At 41.8% G+C, this 17,792-nt stretch overlaps 1 protein-coding gene across 1 annotated transcript in view; it reads right to left on the reverse strand.

Annotated features, from left to right (window-relative positions):
• Window positions 1-17,792, reverse strand: part of hmcn2 (hemicentin 2) — a 72,182-nt gene that overhangs the window by 36,016 nt on the left and 18,374 nt on the right. Inside the window, exons 19-31 of the mRNA XM_088335423.1 lie at window positions 17,648-17,792; window positions 15,846-15,958; window positions 10,336-10,495; window positions 10,115-10,274; window positions 5,824-5,951; window positions 5,463-5,714; window positions 4,879-4,962; window positions 2,224-2,415; window positions 2,011-2,141; window positions 1,760-1,904; window positions 613-739; window positions 376-533; window positions 4-282 (exon numbers count right to left, since the gene is read on the reverse strand). Coding sequence (XP_088191549.1) covers window positions 4-282; window positions 376-533; window positions 613-739; window positions 1,760-1,904; window positions 2,011-2,141; window positions 2,224-2,415; window positions 4,879-4,962; window positions 5,463-5,714; window positions 5,824-5,951; window positions 10,115-10,274; window positions 10,336-10,495; window positions 15,846-15,958; window positions 17,648-17,792 — 2,074 coding nt within the window. The remainder of the gene's footprint in view (window positions 1-3; window positions 283-375; window positions 534-612; window positions 740-1,759; window positions 1,905-2,010; window positions 2,142-2,223; window positions 2,416-4,878; window positions 4,963-5,462; window positions 5,715-5,823; window positions 5,952-10,114; window positions 10,275-10,335; window positions 10,496-15,845; window positions 15,959-17,647) is intronic.

The following is a 17,792-nucleotide window of genomic DNA, read 5'->3' on the forward strand; positions in this document are numbered from 1 at the left end:
TACCCAGAACACTAAGGGAATAATGCTTGATAGCAATGCCAGCTGGGTTGGATGCCCGGCAGCTGTAAAGGCCGGTGCTGTCTCCTTGTGCAGAGCCCACCCTCAAAGATTGCCCACCTTGAGTGTATGTAAGTTGGGTGCTCGACACAATGGGCTGGTTGTCTTTCAACCAGGTGATACTCGGCAGGGGTGAACCTTCAGCATCGCAGTGGAGGACAATCGGGAAACCCAGGACCACTGAGACGTTGGAGGTCTCACTGGGACCCTTGATTTTTGGGGGAACTGCAAGTTCATGAAGCTACTTAACGTTTACAATACCAACAAAGAGACCGAATGTCTGACTCACAAAACTGTACTGTATTTTATAAGTCGAACCTTGCACTGTTAGTCTGAACTGGCGTATCTGCGTTCCTGCATTGTTGCTGGCCATACACTGGTAAAGTCCTTGATCTCTGAGCCGGACTGATTTCACTCTCAGCACTTGGCTGTCTTCCAAAAACTCCACATGTGGATCTCCGTCACGGGACAGTACCCTGAGAATAGAGAAGACCAATAAATATATCATATGTTTGGCATTGTGGTGAACAGTCTTGAAAAGCAATGAAAACTTACTCTCCGTCACGACTCCATTCCACTCTGGGAGCTGGATGACCGCTAACTCTGCACTGAAACTCTACTTCCTGGTCTAGGATGGCCGTTATATCTTGCAAATTGGATGTTCCTGAGATCACAGGCGGAGCTGCAACAGCGAGTTACCACACAGTGAGGTTTACTGAATTCCGGCTTTTAAAAGAATGTTGAATTAAATAATTTTCTATTAGGTATTGGTCATCGCATTTTTGTTGTCATTATTTTTGTAAGTTTTACACAGTTGCTATGCTCCTTAAAATAATAATGTTTGATAGAATCAGTTTGACTTTTACGTAACGATGATGAGAATGCTGTTAGTTTCCATGCAATAACTATTTTGAATTGGAACTCACTCTTATTTTGTCGCAGTCCTTTTTTGTAGCGTACAAAATTTTGTCTTCCCTAGCTTGAGTTTGAGTGACAGTTTTGTCAGTATTTTGAAGTTCTTTCTTCAGTGTCAAAGTTTCTAAAGGTGCAAAAACCTACTATAGGTTATAAAACCAGGTTCTGCATCAAATTTAAATTCAGCCATTGTTTCTATTGCTTTGTATTTAAGTCAAAATTGCCTTCCCCTAAAAGTCCCAAAAAGTGGTAGAATGACTTAAGAAGCAATATCCACCATTTTTAAGTCATCTTTCGGGGTGGCGCTTTTAAGAATCCATGGCTCTGCTTCAGAAAGCAGGTAAACCTTAAATTGTCATTAGCTGAAGTGTTTGCAGTATTCCCAAAATAGCCGCCCCCAGAGAGGAGAAAAACACCATATTCATATAAATCAATAAATTGTTGGGCTTGACTTCCACTTTCAGTATCAATTAAAAATGTATAAAAATATTTAGCAATATAACATAAGATATATAAGTGAATCAGTTTCATATAATGCAGATAGAAACTACAAACACATTTAAACATTGGTACTTGTATTTAAACTATAAATACAATTTCAAGTATTAGTTTTATAATTTATGATACAACTCATGAATGTGTTAGATTTTCAGGTGTGCGAACGATATGAATAGACAAAGTGATATTTTTCCCCAAGGGCTGCAAATAAATCACAATGTCACAGGCAAATCAATAAGTCTACTGGTGCTAGAAAAAGAACAGGTCGGTCCCTGCATACTGAGCTTACCTTGCACCACAATATGATATTCCCTCCGTGCTTCTCCTGCTGAGTTTTGAGCAATGCAAACAAACATTCCAGCATGTTCTGGCTGCACCCTGACAATTCTGAGCAGACGTTTCCCATTTTGCAGATACAAGCCAGGGCCGTCAACCTGAAGGAACAGAAATCTAAGTGCATTGCGACTATAATCCTGTAGTTATGGGACGAACCACTTGGTGGCATTGCAGAGTAAATTATAAGAATCATCAAGAACTTACAAGGTCACCATCTTTTGTCCAGGTAATTGTAGGGGAGGGAATACCAAAGGCATCGCACCCCAGTGTGAGGGGCTGCTTTAAGGTCACAGTCAGGTTGCGTGCATGGCCATCATCTTGGATTTCTGGAGGAACTGAAATAATACAGAACAACACAAGATTGGCCATGTGCTTTGTATTTCCCTGTATTTTGTCTTAGATGAAGTCTTATCTTACCATTCACTTTCAATCGGGTCTTCCTGTCCACAGATCCTGCCTCATTGGTTGCCACACACTTGAAGTCGCCACTGTGACCAGCGGACGCTCTGTTAATCATAAGAGCTCCATCCCTCAAAACAGAAAACTCGGATTGTCCGGGATGTATTTCCAAACCGTTCTTGAACCAGCGCACCCTGGGCTGAGGAGAGCCTGCAAAATAAAAATGCATGAACAAAAAAAAGTTAAAATTGAATTACAATATATAAGATTTTCTTTAACAGCAAAAGTAGCAAATGGTGCATATTTCTTATAGCTTAATAACTACTTTCAAGCTGTAATTTAGCTTGCAACATCACAATGATAGAAATTGACTTATTACATAGAAGACCACTGAAAATATACGCGAAAAGATTCTCACATTGTCACTGTCATCTATTGAAATGAAAATGATCTGCATTTATATATGGCGCTTTTCAAGTCAAGACTTCCCAAAGCGCTTTACAGTGTTTATCACATTTCCCAATAGCGGCCATGCAGCCATGTAAGGCGCTAACCTGCTTATTATTATTGGGAACATATAACCCATGAGTTTAGCAAATGTTCCTTTTTTAAGTATACCTGTGACATTAAAAATCCAGCATCAAATTACTCGCAAAATTACTTGAGTGACACCTTACAAACTAACTTCTTTTTAAGAATCAATACTTTTATTTCGTGAATGAATTGCCTGCTCTAAAATCCATTGATCGAAACTGCGGGTCAGATGTATCGACATTTCGTTCTGTATACACGTGTACACGAATGACAATAAAGTAAATCTGAATCTGAATCTGAATAATCAGGAACTTGTTTTACTTCTGAAATCCATTTTAAAATCTGGCTAAAATCTGACCAAGATAATTTTCGTTAGGGTCTGCATGGATATCAATTTCATTCTATCAAATGTTTTGTGTCTATTATTTTATTTGTCATGTCAAGGGCCTACGGACATAAATTTTCTGTATGCTAACCTCAGGGCATTTACCAAGAATGTACTAGTGTCCATTTACATGCATTGTCCTTTTCAAATAAACAATACAATGAAAAAATACAAGATCATGGTAGAAAAAAAAGAATGCTGCACTGTTCAAACAAAAGTAACAAAGCATTAATGACAAACAGGGGTTACTTTTCTTGCTATCAAATTAAAATTTGAAAGGGACCATGAAAGAAAAACAAACACAACCTAAAAATGAAGAATTAGTGCTCAATGAAAGATTTTGTCCCCCCAAGATCAAGATTTATCACCTAAAACAGAGGAGTATAGTTTCAGAAGATACAACTGTAAAATACTGTTCCACATTTCACAAAGGTGTCATATTTGAAATTAGCACCTTTTTAACCCCTTCCTGCAAAATATAATCCTATGGTTCATGAAAAAACAACATGTGTCATCATCATCTGATGTCTTTTCCGGACACATGTTAACTGTTAGGGAGCTCTGAAACAAATTAATATCATTACTGGAAGGGGAAGAAAACAGATGTTCAGTTTTAAATGTTCGACCTCATTTAATTGACCCGAATGTGTTTGCAGTGGCCGACATGGAGTGATAGATATCCAGCATGTGTTTCTGAAGAGATTACCTCTTTTCAATACAATGCTCGTGTTGGTGGATTAAAGACAGCCCTCAGGCAGAAATTGGGTTACATCTTCCTGTTAAAGGAAGTTATCAGGAGAACAACCTTCCTTTGAATGACTGCATCAGCGTAAATCGTCACATGCTCAGGTTTGGAGTGAGTGAGCACAGCCTGCCTGTTGTAATGGTGCAGGTGTCTTTTTCTGTGCATCACGGTGCACTTCAGTACATGGCCTTTATCTCTGGCAGCAACTTGTAATTAGAATTCCTCTCCCGGTAGGCCACATCCAGACAATAGCAGATGTGTGTCACGGAGGAAGCGAGGATTTTCCAGCTGTTGTTTCACATTAGACACAACTCTCACCTTCCTCACTTGAGGGTCAGCAGGTTTACATTGACCAAAGCAAGATTACACAAATGACACGTTTTAAATAACTGTGTTAGTTATCCTGATTACATGTGCTTGTATAAAAATGTTGATCGATTTGCAAGATTTTTTTTTTATCAAAGGGAGAAAGTGGCTGATTGTTATTTGCGCTCACACCTGCTTTTAAGATGGGGTGTCCAAAATTATTTCCCTAAGTAGACTTGGGTGGATAAATGGTCACTATAAAAAAATCAATAGACTATTATGTGGACTGTAGAAGAGGCTCATGGGTCACGGAAAAACGATATCTGACAAACAACTCAGGATGTAGGAGACCTTCCAATGACACGCTTTTTCTTGGGAGGAGCTAAAGAGGTTGCTCTGTTGCTGGTGAGGTGTTTTTAGGCACATCCGACTGGGAAGAGAAACCGGGGCCCACCTAGGACACCATGAAAGTGGATGGGTGGATGAACGGAGAGGGTTGGATGGATGGATGGATGGATGAACGGAGAGGGTTGGATGGATGGATGGACGGATGGATAGATGGATGGTTGGATGAACGGAGAGGGTTGGATGGACGGACGGACGGACAGATATATTTCAACCCTTTCTATTAATTCCCCCAAAAATGCCAAAGCAATTTCGAGTTCTGATTTACGTTTGAACTTTTCATCCGTTTGACAGTTACCTTTTGCAGAGCAGGGGATGATGACCTTGCTGTTAGCTATTTTCTCCATGACTGCATCTCCTGGTTCAACGAAAAACGGGGCCTCTGTAGGAATAAGAATATGGGCATTGTAAATGTAACGTGAGAAACGGTTTCAAAAACCACTGTGGTACCAAGAAACACCAAAAGTGTCAAATAACACATTAGGTTCGTTTGCATGAACCAAACTATAAATAAAACATGAAGTTCTTGACATAGTGTTGGAATGAAGTCTGACCAATAATTTTTTCATGCAAACATGAATCAAACATGTTATTTTCCAAAGATATTAGGTTGCAGTGTGAATGACTTTGGCATTTTTTCCCTTTGACTTGTGGCCTAATTTGAAGATGGAAAATGCAGTAGTAGACATTTAATGACAAGTTTTAAATGTATGACTGATTCTGCTTTTGAAGCATTTGGTTCATATCTAATATTAATATATGCAACATGTCATCGCTGCTGTTATAGAGAGACTTTTCTCCATTCTTTATCACTTTTAATTTATTTTTTTCTTTTATATACTTTTTAATTGAGTTGTTAGAAGCTGATATTAGGCAATTCACCAAGGATCTCCAGCTTGATCTCCAAAGTCTCCTGTCCAGCGCTGTTAATTGCCACACACTTGTAAGTTCCTTTGTCATCCAGGCTGACATGCTGGATCTTTAGAGGTGTGGTGTCCTTGATCCCAACAGGAAGTCCATTGTGAAACCAATTGACCTCTGGGCTGGGCTCCCCCTGGACCACACATGGAAGTGTGACTGTTTGCCCAACAAGTGCTTTCAATAGTGGGGGTGCAGGCTGAATCTTCGGCCTGGCTGAAGACAAAGGAAAATAATTAAAATCAGTTTTCCTTGGTTCCTTTTTTAATCCACAGAATTTATGTTTTCTGGATATCTTTCTGATACTCAAACCCCGCAAAGGTACCTTGGATTTGTAAATTGTAGTTTATGGACACGTTGCCAGCTGGGTTCTCTGCAGTGCAAGTGTAGAATTTACTATCAATGAGGCGTACGTCGGATATCTTCAGAGAGCCAGAGGGCAATATTGTGAACCTGGGGAATTGTAATGAGTTAAAGGCAAAGGAGTGACAAAAAAAAAATGAACATCACATGATGAGTATATTTGAGGAAAGAAAAAAGGAGTGACATGAACTCAAAGAGCTTTATTGTGAGAACATTTGCCCGACTTGGAAAATAAATTTTGCCTCAATCTTAATTGTTTTACATGAGCATATTCTATAAAACAGTTGTCAGGAACCACCAGGCCCCGTACCTGTACGCCCCGTACGGGGTGGATTGCTTGGTACCGGCACACAGATATAAAAAAAATTGCCTTATTTTTTTAAAACCATAAATATTTATGTATACACACTTTTACCCCACAAATCCTAAACATAAAGTCAGGGTTTGAGTAATACCAGAGTTTTGCGGTGCTATATCACCATAATTGAGCAATAATTGATCAGTTGACAAATTACTAGTTCAATAGTGGGGGTACAGGCTGAATCCTGGGCTTGGCTGGAGACAAAGGAAAAACCTCAAAATCATTCATTCATTTATTTTCAATCCACAGTCTGTACAGCCCTTTGAGGCTTATATATGGATTTATGATTAACCACGACTTTACTTGACTTGACTGTGGCCCAGGCGGCAAGAATATAGTCAGACATTAAACTGGTCCGTGATAAAGAAAAGGTTGCAGACCAATGCTATAACAGAATAGTTGCAGGTTTTAAAGGTTAAAGGGGCAATATCCTTGAGGCATTGTACACACAGCTACTGAGGTGACTGTCATGGATATAATCCATAAACATATGCCGATTTTATTTCTCTTGTCTGAATGCCTTAGAATAAGAAATAATAAAACAAGTACAGTCGTCTTCAGAAGTGGTTACAATGTGATGAAGGCAAGTCCTGGAATCTGGAGAAAAAAAGCACTCAGTGGAATGCAGATTTCAACCAGGCGCTGGTGATTCCCCCTGTGACTAACTTGTTACTGTTTTTCTAAAGTAATCACGACGTACTAGGGTATCCAGAGTTTAAGTTGATGAAGTCACCCTGGAAAAGGTCACAGGGATAGCAACAGCAATTGAATTCCACAGATTGTTAAGTACATCAAAGATGGCGTCACAAGTGGTTTGATTTGAAGAAAGGCCTGGATACAAACACAACTAGGGACATCTGCTTGAGAAAAGCGATTGCAAATGCAACAATTCATTTGCCTGTTAGAGACAAACAAATATGTGCTTTGTCCCTAAAACATACCCAGCTGTTGAGCATTTAGAGCAGCCATATCCAGCCCCGGGACCAGTTCTGGCCTCTGTTATGAAATTAATAATATGTTGCCTGCTAGTAATATTGACAGCAGTATAAAATACATTTTTACAAAACAATTTCACAATTTCACCAGAAGATGGCAGTAGCCTTTTGGCCACTTTGCTCTTGGCTTTCTTTGAGAATTTTAGCCGACATGGCGAATGTAAATAAAAGAAGGAAAGTTGACTGTGAGGGCCGGCGCTTCAAGGACAACTGGAAATAGGAGTATATTTTTTACTAAAATGTGAAACAACTTCGTTTGCCTAATTTGCCGAGAGACTGTGGCTGTTCTCAAAAAATATATCAAGAAGCACTGCCAGACATAACATTCTGACTACAAAAAGCTAACTGGAAACAAACGCTGTGAGAATGTGAAAGGAAGCTGTTTTAGCGGTACAGCAGCTCTTTTTCACAAGACCTTGCGAGTTAAATGAAAAATCTACAGAGGCGAGATACTGATCACCAAGCACTGCAAAGCTTTCACGGAGGGTGAATTTATTAAAGCATGTTCAAAGAATGTCTGCCCCACACATTTTCACCTTACCAAAATCTGGCCTGCTTTCCGAAAAGTCTCGACACCCCTGATTCAGAGGAAGTAAAATGCTGCTTGCTAAATTAAAAAAAAAAAATGTCTTTATCCGAACAGCCTCAAAAAGGAGTTGTATACATGCAAAATACAAACAGAAGTCAACAGTCCTGCGAGATAAGCAATTTCTCTAGGCAGGTTAATTATAATAATGTTCTATTGAGTGGAAAAAAGCATGAAGCAAAAATTACTGTGGCTATCATTGGCCGCAAGTTATCTAATCAAGTGAAGGAAAGCAGTAACATTTAAGCCACCTTTTGCCGAGGCGGTAGATAAAGTGCAAGTCGAAGCACCCAGAACAGGAATGGTCAAATCCCAAATTCTTATTCAGAATACATGCATTATCCCATTATCATACTATGGTCCAAACCACGATGCACAAAGTCAGAATGTCATATATTTATTTTAACTTAAAAGTCAATGCAATAAACTAAGTAAATTTAAATATTTATGTCCATTGGACCAACATTACAATAATTGTTGCCGTATGGCTGTTTTGCTGATTTCTTTACACCTGTGCGTGTACTTTCAGTAGGTATCACCAGGTTAAGAGAGAAAATGTTGTTGTTTATAATATTTGGTATTTTGATATATATATTTATATCATATTATTTTTTTAATGTAAAATGACATATAAATTGGCCCAATTGTGTACTATGCCAGATTAATGTGGTTGCATTGAGTTTTTTTAGGTAGGAAACAAATACAAATCATAACACAATGTGAAATTTTTTTGACACCCCCCCCAAAAAAAATATGACTGACAATTTTAAAGATCCATATCTGTATGCCAGTTTGCAATATTCATCAAACTTTTTGTGAAGCCGGTGACAATTTGAAATGAAATTTCTGACAATAAAACAAAAATCCAGTCATATATTAATCAGCAAAGTCATTAGTACTGATATTTAATACTTAAGTATCTGTACCAAAAACAATAATCAATTATTGAAAACATTCAATTTCCTCCCACATTTCTAAAACATGCATGTCAGGGTAATTGGACGGTCTGAATTGTCCCTAGGTGTGAATAAGCGAGTGAGTTGTCTGTGCCCTGCGACTGGCTGAAGATAGCTGGGATGGGCTCCAGCACCCCCGCAACCCTACTGAGGATAAGCGGTGCAGATAATGGATGAAAACATTCAGTATCACGTTTTAGCCCAACGCCGATATTCAACTCAAGCAATTGGTGGTGAATGGGTCCAAAAACAGCTCGCCCCTTAACTTGCATAATTAATTAATAACAGTCAGCACCATTTCGCATATCTTCGCACCATGCAGCTTGCATGCATCTGTTTGCAGCACCCGGGCCTGTGTGGGGGTTGTTCACAAAGACATGTTATACTCATCAGACAGGATGAGTAGTCAGCATGTTGTTTTATTGCAAACGCACCCCAGGGATTCCTAACTTCAAGCAGACAGGGGCTTCTGTCTCTTCTCTGTCAGTTAGTTTTCTTTCCCCTTCCTGGCATCCCCCTCAAAGCACCACCCACATTTCCTTTTTCCAGGCAGCGTGCACAAAGCCGCACTACGTTCGAGTCGTCACTGCAAACCCTCAGCTTCCTTGTCATCCGCCTCTTGGCCTCGATCTGTCTTCTATCTTGTCTAGGTTTGGAGTCTGCCTGCCTGTCTACAGCCGGGGTCACCACACGAACGTGAACCGAGCAGGAACAGATGTTCCATCTCAATTCGCAGGGCAAGCAAGCCTCCTTTGCTATATTGAGCTATAATATCCATTAGGGGGGAGGCAAAGCGATCGAAATATAATTGTCTGTTGTGTGAGCTTTATTAATGTGTTTATGTCAATTAGTGGTGTTGCTGCAGTAGTAAACCACTTTACCACAAAAATTACACCTGGCATTATCCTTTTCTGTTGTCAAAAAGAAATCCACACCTTGCTGAGCTTCCAATTGCCCTCTGTTATTCTTAGCTTCTGGTAGGTGTGAGTGCATTTATTTGGCCCTCTCTTATATCTGGCAGGCAGCAGTAAGCCAGGTAGGAAGCGGTAATAAAAGTATCTGTTGGTCACCATTCAGGTGTAAACTTAGAGCTTGGCCGAGGGGTTGAGAGAGATAAGGGCTGCATTATTTACACAAAAAACAGATGCTTTAAGGAGATTGGTGGTCCCAGGACAAATGTATCGATCCGATCGAATAAATTGATTAGTATTGACAATATAAATATTTGGATGGATTCTCCCTCTCCTGGTAAGCACTTGAGTCGTCGGCGAGGAGACGTAAAGCCAGGTAAACGCCTTTGTCTCACGCTAAGACGTGACGTGGTTGCCACAGTGATGTAAAAACCTTCCACTTACCCTGCTGTGACTGGGGGGATGGGGTGGCCATTTCTTTTCCATGTAATAAGTGGAGACGGACTCCCCTGGGCCTCACAAGGTAGAACGACCTCAGTTCCCACCTCTGCAGCCATTTTTACAACGTTGTCATAGTCACTCGCGCCCACAATCCTCGGCATTGCTAGCAAAATGAAAAAGGCCGTGAGTGTCACCCCTTAGGAAAAGTGCTGCTTTTGCCTTACAGTTAACACTGAGCTGGATCTCTCGGCTGGCGTAACCCACAGGACTTGTAGCGGTACATACGTAGATTCCTGCATCGTTAGTAGTGGGATTAGGGATGTGTAAGTGGCCATTAGGGTCAGCTTGAAGCAAGGAGCTGTCCCAAGACAGAGGTCGTCTTCCCTAAGATGACAAATGGGTGTTAAATTGCAAGAGAATTAAGGCTTAATATATTTTTAATATTAAACAGGTCCAGCAAATTCACTGCTATCTGGATGTGACTTCAAAAATACATTTGTCAAGGTTGGATTCAGGGTAGAGGTCAAATCAGGCCGAGAAATTTCAGCCCGACCCGACCCGCAGGTATGGAGGCCTGAACCAGCCAAGCCTGACTGATTAACTTGATATGAGGGGCCAAGCCCGAAGTTAACCAAATTTTCACATTTTATTTGTGAGGAATAAGGGTGATTTTCGCCATCTTTGAAAATTAACTATATAATGACTTCAATATTTTAATCAAGTTATTAACTTAATGGTAATTAATGCACCTTGTGCCTATCCATATTTTGGAATGTACTTATTTACATCTTGTCTTATTTACTTTTTTCCACGATATTTCCATTTATCTAGACATTATAAAATCTCTACATTGTTGTAAGTGGTGTTGGTAGGGAGGCCTAGAGTCTTATCAGACAACCTACAGGATTCTGGATGAAGTCTGGATGAAGTATAGGTGTGAAGCTGTTGCATTGGAAATTTTTCACTAGATTGATTGTTCCGCCCTTTTGATATATCTAAAGGAGTGTCAGCCATTTTGAGAATTTGCCAAACCATTTCAGTCTCGTTTTTCACTCACATATGTGCAGAATATTCTATTCATTTATTTCATTTGTTTTATTGTAATGAATTACACAAACTGCTCAATCAAGAGCTTGTTTTTACCTCTCTTGTCTTGCAGCTCGGATGTAGTTTCAAACACGTGGAGGAAGACAAATACTGTCCTCCTTCAAAAGATTTCTCATATCAAATTATTTCTTTCCGTTTATGTTCCAGATGTTCTAACATCTTAGTAGTTATTAACTATTACTTTTTTCAAATGAAGTGTCACTTGATAAATGCGAATTGTATCACAAGACTCCCCCTCGGATGGGTCTGGCCTTGATGCGGCGAGGGGGCTTGCGTGTTCCAGTGACCCTGGAGAGCGATACCGTCGGGAGCTTGCTCCTGGTAGGGTCACCCATGGCGGGCCGGTCTCCGGGGTAGGTTCCAGACAAACAAAGACCCCAGCGTGTCGGTACGCTGTGAGGTGGCAGCCCCACCAACCGACTATCCTGCGGAGGGCTAACAACTCACCCAGGAGAACCCCCCTTTGTTACGAAACTGACCAGAGAAAGAAGCCGGACTGACCAACACGGTAACGGACCCCAGCCTGCCCCCGACCAACGAGTACGGATCGACCTTCGTCGTAAGACCCGTGTCGCCACCTGGAATGTCCAGACGCTCTGTCGCTATAACATCACCTTGGCAGGGCTCTGTGAAGTACGATGGCAAGGCAATGGTGAAACAACAGCTGGCAACCATTGCTACATCTGGAGTGGCCCCGAGAGTCGGACCGGCCATTACGGTGTGGCTCTCGCCATTCCAAAAGCCCTCCGGAGGTCCCTCATCAGCTGGACACCAATAAGCGACAGACTACTGTCTGCCCGCTTCCTCCACCATCACGGCAAGATGACAGTGATCGTCGCCTACGCCCCCACCGATGTCGCTGATGAGGATGCGAAGGACGCGTTCTTTGACCAACTCCACCAGGCTGTCGACCAAGCCCCACCACACGACATCACCATCATCCTCACTGATGCCAATGCCACTCTATCCAGCAATGATCGGTCCCCCGGCTCACCTGTCGGCACCACCTTCGTTGACAGCACAACAAACGACAATGGCAACCGCCTCCTTCTCCTCTGCCTCCAAAACAAGCTTTGTGTTGCTGACACCTGGTTTCCCCGGAAATGCATCCATCACTGGACGTGGTACAGCCCAGATGGCAGAACCAGAAAGGCATTGGACCACATCCTGATATCACAACGCTGGAAGTCATTTGTAACCAACTGCCGGGTGTTCAGAGGAGCACAGCTTGGCAACACAGACCATCGTCTGCTGGTGGCCCAGCTCAAGCTAAAGCTCCGAGCCAACCAGCACAAGACTCTGCCTCGCCCCGACTCCTCCCGACTCAGTGACCCCAACATCGCCAGAGACTTCAGTTGCTCCATCCGCCGCACTCTCGATGCCCTGGCTCCTGACAAGCTGACAGACTGGGCGGCCTTCAAGGAAAGTGTCCTCCAGTCTGCTCACAATGTCCTCGGACGCCCGCGATCCTCCCCGAGAAAGCCCTGGATATCAGAGAGGACCCTAAACATCATAGACCAGCGGCGTGAGGCCCGGCTCCGAGGCGACCTCACGGAGTATCGGAGACTGAACTGCCTGCGCAATGTGGCCATTGCTGAAGATAGGGAGAGGTTTTGGCAGGCAGAAGCCCAACAGCTTGAGTCCGCGGCCAACAACAACAACATGAGCCTCGTATTCACTCTACTACGCCAAGCCCGTAGCGGCCCACACAAAAAGACAGCGCTGGTAAAAGACTCAGACGGCAACCTCATCATGACAGAAGCCAACTGTCTCGCGCGCTGGAAGGAGCACTTTAGCCTCCTCTTGCAGCACAGCACCATCCCGGCTGATCCCACCCTCCTAGTGGCTGCACAGCACCTCCTAGCGACGCCTGCTGCACAGACCCTGTAACACCCGAGGAAGTGAGAGCTGCTCTGAAGAAGCTGAACACAAAGAAAGCCCCCGGCATCTGTGCCATTACCGGCGAGATGCTCAAGGCCGGCGGTGATGGCATGGTGGAGTGGCTAACCTGCCTATTCAACCAGGTGTGGGAATCGGAGCAGCTGCCCACCGACTGGACCAGAGGAGTCATCATGCCCTTCTGGAAATGCAAGGGTGACAGGCTTGTCTGTGGAAATCACAGAGGTATAACCTTACTCTCTATCCCGGGCAAGGTCTTTACCAGGATCTTGCTCAGCCGTGCCCTTCCAGCAATCAGAAGCTGCCGCCGTCCCCAGCAGGCTGGCTTTATGCCCAACCGCTCCACAACGGACCACATCTCTGCCGTCCGTTTGCTGATAGAGAAGACCCGTGAATTCCGTAAAGATCACCATCTATATATCGGATTCATTGATCTGAAGGCCGCCTTTGACACCGTCTGCCACTCTTCACTGTGGAACATCCTCCAAGCTCTCGGAGCACAACCCAAGATAATAGCCCTGTTCAAGCTACTCTACAGCAACGCAGAGAGCTGTGTCCGTATCAACGGCATTGACTCCGACTGGTTTACTATCTCCAGCGGCGTTCGTCAAGGCTGCGTGGCTGCTCCCGACCTTTTTAATTGCATCATCGACCATCTGATGTTCAGGGTTAGTGAGCGCATCCCCGGAGTGTCTTTCGGCAACTACCACCTGACTGACCTGGAGTATGCTGACGACACAATCATGCTCAGCACTTCCTACAGCCAGCTGAGAGACGCTCTGGGCATTTACTGCGAAGAGGCAGCGCAGCTTGGCCTCCAAGTGAGTTGGACAAAAACCAAGTTCATGTATGTCGGTGATGGACCAGATCCACCTCCCATCCAAATTGGTAGCGACATCGTAGAGCCTGTCAAGAGCTTTGTGTATCTGGGGTCCATGGTGACACACAATGGGGACCTAAAACCAGAGATTCTCCGCAGAAGAGCCCTGGCAGCATCTGCTCTGCAGTCTCTCTGGAAACCACTCTGGCGGCACCAGACCATCGCACGCAAGACGAAGCTCCGCATTTATAACCTCGCCGTACTCTCTATCCTGCTTTATGGCTCAGAAACATGGCCCCTGAACGACACCCTGGCCACAAGAATCGACGGTTTTGATAGCAGGGCTCTCAGAACCGTCGAGAACATCAGGTGGCCCCAGCGAGTCTCCAATAAAGAGCTCAGAGCCCGCACGTGCCAGCCCCGAGCATCTTCCTTGGTCGCACAACGCCGCACCCGCTGGTTTGGCCATGTCCTTCGTCTACCACCAGACCATCCGACACGAGCCATTCTCCAGTTTGACCCAAAGGCAGCAGGCTGGAGACGACCACGAGGGAAACCCCGCACTCGATGGCTCGACGTCGTTGCGGGCGACCTCCAACAACACGGAGTTGCTGTAGAGGATGCAGAACAGCTGGCACAAGACCGCCAGCATTGGAAAAACCTGGTTCATCTGGTCGGCTCAACGCACAGGGACGGGACCCCCCGACCTTCGCTGGAGCAATAATCAATCAATCAAATCAATCACAAGACTGCTAGCATGAGTAAACAAAACAACAGAATGTCTTCACATTGGGACGCACACAAGTAAATAGTATATAAACTACTGAGAAGGGACACGGAGCGGTTTGCAGTGTATTAATGAGCTGAAATTCTCACAGAGAGGTGATCGGAGGAAAGCACCCCTCTTCAGGGAAGAATTGGCATTTTGAGATGATCAAAAGCTTCAAAAAATAAATGTAAGGTCTTTTAGCAATATGAAAGCACATAAATATGTTCTATTTCAAAATTGTTTTGGTCTGCGATGGTAATAGAATGTGTTTTTTTCTACACATCAGCAATAACGTGAGTAATCTACAGTGTTTATAGCCCTTTATATTCAGGCACTTGTTATTGAAAGCAAACATACCGTTTTCCCTGTAAGAAATGTATAAATTCAGAAGCCTTTTAAGCTTTTTTTCACTTTACATTTAACGTAAGTTTTTAGTACAGAAGGACTTGAAGGAGCTGGAATTGGAAATTTGAAAATAAACTTTGACGGGAGTTGGTATCACTAGGCATGATTGCTGGTGAAATAGGACTAACAAAATGTAACAAACAATTGTAGTGTTTACTTTTTTACTGTATTTTATTCCAGCTCTGATCTTGCCAGCCCAGCTAAAAAAAATTGGACTTTATTGCTTAAATATATTGTGAGAAATAACAGCATATCAGAGACCTATATCGGAGAGAACACGTAATATTTTTTCATAAATGTCCATATTCTGAGACTCAGACTCCGACTATGCTGACATGAAACTGGCAAAAAATAAGCAATAGGATATGTTGGGAATATGTGCTTTATATTGTTCTGAATGGATTTTCCTGTCCAAGGTCAGTAGCTGGATTAACTCTTGCAGACTTCAAGCCTGTACCGATCCCCGGTCAACTATAGGGAGTTTGTGAAGACTGATCCTCAACAGTCATGCTGTGAAACATGGCCAGGCAATTACCAAAATGCTGTCAATGTTTTCAAAGCAAAATTGATGAATTCGCTGAACTGCATTGCAAAATGCTGCAAAACACTTAACAGAAAAATACTACAAAAATGATTCTGGCAGTTCCACAATGTTTCATTGAAGAGGTTGTTTTAATATGTCAGCACTCAATCAGTCAAGTAGTTAATGCAACTGTAAAAAAAAACCCTCCTACCTTGGACCAGACCACAGCTGGTTTAGGAACACCAGTCGTCTCACATGACAGTGTGATGGCTACACCCTCGTTGGCAATGTAGCGGTAGGGCCCAGCGTTGATCTCTGGCGGCACTGCAAAGAAAGTAGGCCGTAAAACACAGCTGACTATTCGCTCGCTAGTCTGACTGACCTTAAAAGGCCTTCGGGCATTTGTTCATTACAAAGTGATGAACTCTAATCTGCCCTGTCTGTCATTATCTTCTTATAAGCAAAATGACCCCACTGCAAATTGAAGGCTCTCACGACCACGGTAGCAGGTGGTCGGGGCCCTCAAGGACAGATTGTTGACTAACCTTCAATATACAGTATATCTGCGAGAACAGTGTTTTTCAACTTTGTTTTATTCATGTACACCTGGTGAAGTTTTTTCAACCAATGACACCTCTAATGAGTGATTCGCTGAAGATGTTTGACGTTGTATACTCAACGACAAAGATTAGACAAAAGAAAGACAGAAACTAACAATTTTATTCATTTAAAGTATTCTTTTTTTCTTTTTTTTCTCGATTTCTTTACATTTATTGCCATTGTAACATAAGCAAAAAAAAAAAAGAATAAATGAGCAAACAGATTATTAGCTGATGGTTTGGCTACTTCTTTTTTCTTATTTTATTTCAAATACATTGTTAAATATCTAATTGAATGTTTTCAATTTAAAAATAAAATAAAATATTTTTCCACTGTCCTCAAATGTAGTACATTATTTAAATAATACCAATTGTTCTCCTTCTACATACCCTCCGTTTGTTTACCATTGGCAGAACATTTTTCATATTTTTTTATTCGTTATTATATGAAATTTTTCACAATATTAAGGTTTTTCTTTTCATTTTACAACATTTTACTGTTTTAATTGCAATAATAACATTATATTTAAAAATATTAAATTTGCAACTTGTTTTTCATTTTACAATAAGAAAGAAAATACTTAAAATGAGGAAAATTATCTGTGTTTTTAATTTCATAATAATAATAATAATAATAATTTCCTTGTATTGTCATTCTGTGTAACAATGTACACAGAACGAAATGTCGATTGCATCTGACCCGATGCAGCCGCAGCCAAGAGAGGGCGCCGCCGACCACTTTTTGAGTCTTAGGAATGACTCGGTCGGGGCGCGAACCCGAACCTCCCAGTCTCAAAGCGGGCGCCTTACCATCTAGGCTACTGAGGCACTTAAAATGAAATTTGTCATTAAAAATAATTATTTATTATTTTCCTTGCTTTGCAACATTTTTGTACATTTCTTATTAGAAAATAATAAAACAAAATAAATGATATACAAATGACTACATTTTTTTGTTGTGCAAAATTAAAAAAATACCTCCAAATGGCAAAATGATCTGTACATATTATTTTCTCATTTTATCACGTTTGACTTAAAATTTGTAGTTAAAAAAGTATCATTTTTCTCACTTTACATCATTTATAGCATAGTTTTCAAGTAAAACAGTAGAAATGGTGAAAACATTGATATGGAAATTTACTACATTTGTAACTTATAATAAATAACAGAATGACCAAAATTATATGCAAGTATTTTTTTTCTTATTTTACCAAATTGATTCAAGTAAAATAGGAAAAATAATAAAATGAAATATCAAATGGCTACTGTTGTATCGTATTTTCCGTAAAAAATTAAAAGACTTACAATGAGCAAAAGTCTACTGTATTTTAAAATTCGAGGAACCCCTTGAAGTGCAATTTGAGAAATACTTGTGTTGTGAATATTAAGGGTGCGAAAGCACAAGCCTACTTACCATGCACCTCCAAGGTGACTGTAATGTTCATCGAGCCTGCTACATTCACTGCCGTGCAGACATATTCCCCAGCATCCTCTGGGACAGCTCTTTCGATGTACAAACGTCCATCGCTCCTCACAAACGTTCTTCCATTTAACTGAAC

This window comes from Urocampus carinirostris, chromosome 5 (genome assembly GCF_059441175.1).
Source record: "Urocampus carinirostris isolate Australia breed hairy pipefish chromosome 5, RoL_Ucar_1.0, whole genome shotgun sequence".
NCBI classification, from domain to species: domain Eukaryota; kingdom Metazoa; phylum Chordata; class Actinopteri; order Syngnathiformes; family Syngnathidae; genus Urocampus; species Urocampus carinirostris.